The sequence below is a fragment of the Brachionichthys hirsutus genome, chromosome 16, assembly GCF_040956055.1.
Source record: "Brachionichthys hirsutus isolate HB-005 chromosome 16, CSIRO-AGI_Bhir_v1, whole genome shotgun sequence".
NCBI classification, from domain to species: Eukaryota; Metazoa; Chordata; class Actinopteri; order Lophiiformes; family Brachionichthyidae; genus Brachionichthys; species Brachionichthys hirsutus.
Window position 1 is genome coordinate 12,522,324 of NC_090912.1, and position 5,747 is coordinate 12,528,070.

The 5,747-nt window shown below is 45.1% G+C and overlaps 1 protein-coding gene across 1 annotated transcript; it reads left to right on the forward strand.

Moving 5' to 3' along the window:
• The first annotated feature begins 2,489 nt into the window (after positions 1-2,489).
• Positions 2,490-3,356, forward strand: LOC137906178 (uncharacterized). The gene has a single exon (XM_068750485.1). The coding sequence runs from the start codon at positions 2,490-2,492 to the stop codon at positions 3,354-3,356; it is 867 nt and encodes a 288-aa protein (XP_068606586.1).
• The last annotated feature ends 2,391 nt before the right edge of the window (positions 3,357-5,747 follow it).

Genomic DNA, 5,747 nt, shown 5'->3' on the forward strand with positions numbered 1-5,747 from the left:
GGATGTTCTTCCTGCGGCAGCTGAGGAAACTCAAGCTGCCGACCCAGATGTTGGTGCAGTTCTACACCGCCATCGTGAAGTCCGTCCTCACCTCCTCCATCACCGTGTGGTACGCTGGCGCCACCACCAGGGACAAACACAGAGTGCAGCACATTGTACGTGCTGCGGAGAAGGTGATCGGCTGCAAGCTGCCATCGCTCCAGGACCTGCAGGTCTCCAGGACTTGGAGGCGTGCAGGTCGGATCATAGCCGACCCTTCTCACCCTGGACATGGACTCTTTGACCCTCAGGCAGGAGGCTACGGTCCATCCGGACCAGAACCTCCCGCCACAAGAACAGCTTCTTCCCCTCAGCTGTAAGACTAATGAACACTTAATAATTCTGTCCCGGACTCCTGAATACAACTTGCACTGTTCCATTTGCACTGCGTGATTACACTAGTTTACTGCTGCTAATACACATCTGTGTATCCACTCCCGATGCTGCTGTTTTGTGATGTGTCTGTACTTATATGTTTTTTGTATTTAGTCATTACTGTTACATGTAGCACGACTTCACCGAGAAACATTCCTAGTCTGTGAACCCTCACCGACAATAAACTGCTTCTGATTCTGATTCTAATACATACTATTGTTTACTGTACTTGTACTGTAATATATTCTATTGTTTACTGTACTTGTACTGTAATATATTCTATTGTTTGACTGTACTTGTACTGTAATACATGCTATTGTTTACTGTACTTGTACTGTAATATATTATATTGTTTACTGTACTTGTACTGTAATATATTCTATTGTTTGATTGTACTTGTACTGTATTGTAATACATTCTATTGTTTACTGTACTTGTACTGTAATACATTCTATTGTTTGACTGTACTTGTACTGTAATACATTCTATTGTTTACTGTACTTGTACTGTAATACATTCTATTGTTTGACTGTACTTGTACTGTATTGTAATACATTCTATTGTTTACTGTACTTGTACTGTAATACATTCTATTGTTTGACTATACTTGTACTGTAATACATACTATTGTTTACTGTACTTGTACTGACTGTACTGCTCTAACATTCTATCTAATAAATATATTCATCATCATCCTCATCATTAAAGGAATATCTGAGGAGACCGTTGAGACGCTGCTAAACTGCGTTGACAATGGCGTAAAGCTTGCTGGTGGGTTGCAGTTGTGTCCCCCATCCCTCCCGTGTCCCGTCTTTGTGACGAGACTTGAACCTAGATTACAGATGGGTGTGTCTGTGCAGGTCGAGGTAAATCACAAAGGGTTAAAAAGAAGAATGAACTGGACTTGTCGGTGTTTGGTGGAGGGTGTTTCACCTTCATCCAAGAGGCTTCTTAAGTTCAGAGTGACTGGTGGAGAGTCCAGATCTTCTTCATCCTCAGCACTTTTTCTCTTTTTGCTTTTTGAGTGTTTTTCGTTATTAAAGACTTTACACCAACTTCCTGTCTCCGCCTGCGTTTCTTACTGGAATGCAACAGCAGTCAATGGAGCTTCAAAATGTGTTCCTCAATATCTCGGTTGATTATTGACCAATGTTTACGGCATTTCACACAGTCATGTAAGGTGGGGGTCTCTATCATACCTCCAAATTTCATCTGGATCTGATGCAGAATGGATTCAGGAAAAACATTTAATTTTAGCATTGAAAACCACGTTTATAGATTTAATCTGTGAAAAATACAACTCAACGCAGGTGAGTAGACAGACTCCAGGAATCAGGCAGGGTCGATATACAGGCAGGCAGGTTCAGGAAGAGTGCTGGAAGGCATAGGATCATGTCACTAAACAATCTGGCAAGGGTGTGCTGTCTGGGTTGAGTGTATGTCGAGTCCTTGCTGATGAGAGGTGTGTTGTAGGAGATGGCAGGAGCACAGGAATGAGATGCCTGCAGGAGGACGATCTGGGAAGGCAGGGGAGGTCAGTGCATGGGAAACCACAACATTGTGCTACCACATCTGGCCCTGTGTGTTACTGCAGAGGCCAGAGGTCTGCTGGGTCTCTGCAGCCGAACACATGTCTGGAGCGGAGCTGCAGGTGAATGCTGCAGGCTGTCATAATCACAGGTCAGGGAAATTAACTTGTTTCTGTGAACGTGGGATTGGGAGGAGGAGGGTGTTTAAGGGTGAACAGGTGGGGGTCTCCTGTTCAATGGCCGGAAAGACGAGAAAGAAAGCAAAACATATGCCTACAGTATGAAGGAGGCACATCTGATAGAATTCACTCGTAATCGACGTGCTGACGTACCCCGGTGAGCATGTTGTGTCACTTCCTGTTTGCTTGTTTCACGAATTGTTCTCTCTGCCACTGTACAATCATTCACTTTTTCTGCTCTTTTCCCACATAACTGTAATCACTGCCTGTCCTATTCATTGATAGCGGATTAACTTTTTTGGTCAGTTTTCCTTTGGTTTAATAAGCTAACTATCGAATAGCTTTTAGCACCGCTAGCTAGCTAGCGATGGCTTCTCCCTCTGCCTCTCCTCTGTACTGCTCAGTGTGTCAAATGTTTAGCTTCTCCTCTGCTTCCTTTACTGACAGCGAAACGTGTAAGAGGTGTAGTTTATTTGCTATGTTGGAGACGAGGCTAAATGATTTAGAGACCCGGTTCCGCACCATAGAAGCAAATCCAGTAGCTTCGATAGCTAGCCAGCCCTCCCTTAGCGGTGCGGACCGAGCCGCTAACCGTCTCCCGGCTGCTCCCGAGCAGCCGGGACACCAAGGCGGCTGGGTGACTGTTCAGAGGAAGCATAATCCGGAGCCCGCTACGGTTCACCACCGCCCCGTTCACGTTTCTAATAGATTTTCCCCGCTCAGCAACACACCTGCTGAGGACAGTACTCTGGTGATTGGTAGCTCCATTCTCAGAAACGTGAAGCTAGCGACTCCAGCGGCCATAGTGAGGTGTATCCCGGGGACCAGAGCGGTCGACATTGAATCAAATTTGAAGTTGCTGGCGAAAGCTAAACTTAAATACCGTAAGATTGTAATCCACGTCGGCACTAATGACGTCCGGCTACGCCAGTCGGAGGTCACTAAAATTAATATTGAGTCGGTGTGTAGCTTTGCTAGGACTATGTCGGACTCCGTAGTTTTCTCTGGCCCCCTCCCCAATCTGACGGGTGACGATATGTTTAGCCGCATGTCGTCATTCAACCGCTGGCTGTCTAGGTGGTGTCCGGAAAACAACGTGGGCTTCGTAAATAACTGGCAGACATTCTGGGGAAAACCTGGTCTTATTAGGAGAGACGGTGTCCATCCTACGTTTGGTGGCGCAGCTCTCATTTCTAGCAATCTGACCGAGTTTGTTAGACAACCAAAACCCTGACAATCCAGAGTCAGGACCAGGAGTCAGAGATGTAGTCCAGAGTCGGGACCAGGAGTCAGAGATGTAGTCCTACACCCATCTCTGAGCGTCCTCTGGATCAGTCACCCACCCAGAACCCCATCCAGAACCCCACACAGAACCCCATAGAGATGGTGTCTATAGAGATGGTGTCTGTTCCCCGACCCCCTAAGATTGTTAAATTGTACAGGAGACGTGTTACTCCTGGAAACCTTATAAAAATCAAAACTGCCGCAACAGAAATTAATAATAGTAAAACCATTAAGTGTGAACTTTTGAATATTCGCTCTTTGGCGTCAAAGGCATTTTTAATAAATGATCTGATCTCAGATCAGCATGTTGATATTTTCTCTTTGACTGAAACCTGGCTGGGTCCTGGAGATCATTTCAGTTGAAATGAAGCCACGCCTCCCAGTTATGTTAACTCTCACATTTCTGGAGACGCCGGCCGAGGAGGTGGAGTTGGAGCCATCTATAACTCTGAGCTCCAGATTAACCCTAAACCTAAATTAAACTATGCCTCCTTTGAGAGTCTTATTCTTGGTCTGTCACTCCCAACATGGAAATCAAGCCAGCCAGTCCTGATTGTTCTAGTTTACCGCCCTCCAGGCCCATACTCTGATTTCATGTCAGAATGTTCTGAATGTTTAACAAGCTTAGTTCTGAAAGCAGAACAGATACTTGTTGTGGGAGATTTTAACATTCATGTAGATTCAGTGACGGCTGCCTTGCTACTGCCTTCCTCTCATTGGTAGACTCAATTGGCTCCTCCCAGAGAGAGAAAGAACCCGCCCACAGCTTTAACCATACCTTGGATCTGGTTCTCACGTATGGTATTGATATTGATCAATTAATTGTATTTCCACTGAACCCTTTTTTATCAGACCACAAGTTGGTCTGTTGGTTAATCAGTTGGTTACCAACTGATTAACTCCTTAACTTAACTCCTTAACCAACTGATTAACTCCTTAACATTAACTCCTGGATGACCAAGAACTTCCTCTTATTAAATCTAAATAAAACTGAGGTTCTGGTTCTTGGGCCAAAGCATCTCAGAAATGTTTGTTCTAGTGTTGTAGTTGAACTAGATGGCGTCTCAGTGTCCACCAGCACCACGTCCAAGAATCTAGGGGTAATCTTTGATCAGGACCTGTCCTTTCAGTCCCAGATAAAGCACGTTTCAAGGACTGCGTTCTTTCACCTTCGGAATATTTCAAAGGTCAGGCACCTACTAACCCGAAAAGATGCAGAAAAAATAGTCCATGCTTTTGTGACTTCCAGACTGGACTACTGCAACTCCTTACTGTCCGGCTGCCCAAAAAAGGTCTATTAAACATCTCCAGCTAATCCAGAACGCAGCAGCTCGTGTTCTGACAGGAACCAGACTGAGAGAACACATTTCCCCTGTTCTGGCGTCTCTGCATTGGCTTCCTGTTAGGGAACGGATTGAATATAAAATCCTTCTACTCACTTTTAAAGCCCTCACCAGCCAGGCCCCTCCTTACCTTACAGAGATGATTATCCCGTATTGCCCCACTAGAACCCTGCGGTCCCAAAATTCTGGCCTGCTCGTGGTTCCAAATATATCCAAGAGCAGACAGGGGGGCGGAGCTTTCAGTTATCAAGCTCCTTTATTGTGGAATCAGCTCCCTGATTGGTTCGTGAGACAGACACCATCTCTATGTTCAAGAGTAGACTAAAGACTTTCCTTTTTAACAAAGGTTATAGTTAATCGATACAGTAATCAATATAATCAATATGCTGTCATTAGGCAGCATTGGTGGCTCAACATCATGACACACTGAGCTCCTCCCCCTTTATCTGGTTATTCATGTTATAAATATATGTCAGTAATCTCTCTCTCTCTTCCTGTAGTCTTGTTCTCTCTCTCCCGCTGTTTGTCCCTCTTTCTCTTTCAGGTCCTTCTGTCCGTGGTGCTGCAGAACCTGGACCTGTGTCCCTCAGCTCTGATGTCGACGCCGCTAGCATTAGCATTTATAGCTTTATATCGCTAGCATTAGCATTTATAGCTTTATATCGCTAGCATTAGCATTTATAGCTTTATATCGCTAGCATTAGCATTTTGTTTTTGTCTGCTCCTGCTCTGTCTCGCTATTGCTTCCCTATCCATCTCCTTGTTTTTGACTCGTCTCCGTCTCGTCTCTCTCTCTCGCTCATCCCAGCCGGTCAGATAGATGGCCATCCACCATGAGCCTAGGTTCTGTCCAAGGTTTCTGCCTGTTAAAGGGAAGTTTTTCCTTGCCTCCGTCTCTAAAGTTCTTGCTCTTGTGGGTCAAGTTTGGTTCTGTCTTTCCCTGCTAGTCCAGTAAAGTGCCTTTAGATGACTTCCTGTTGTGATCTGGCGCGATAGAA

Excerpts from the sequence above, each read along its gene's own strand:
- LOC137906178 (XM_068750485.1), top strand. The coding sequence starts at position 2,490 with ATGGCTTCTCCCTCTGCCTCTCCTCTGTACTGCTCAGTGTGTCAAATG.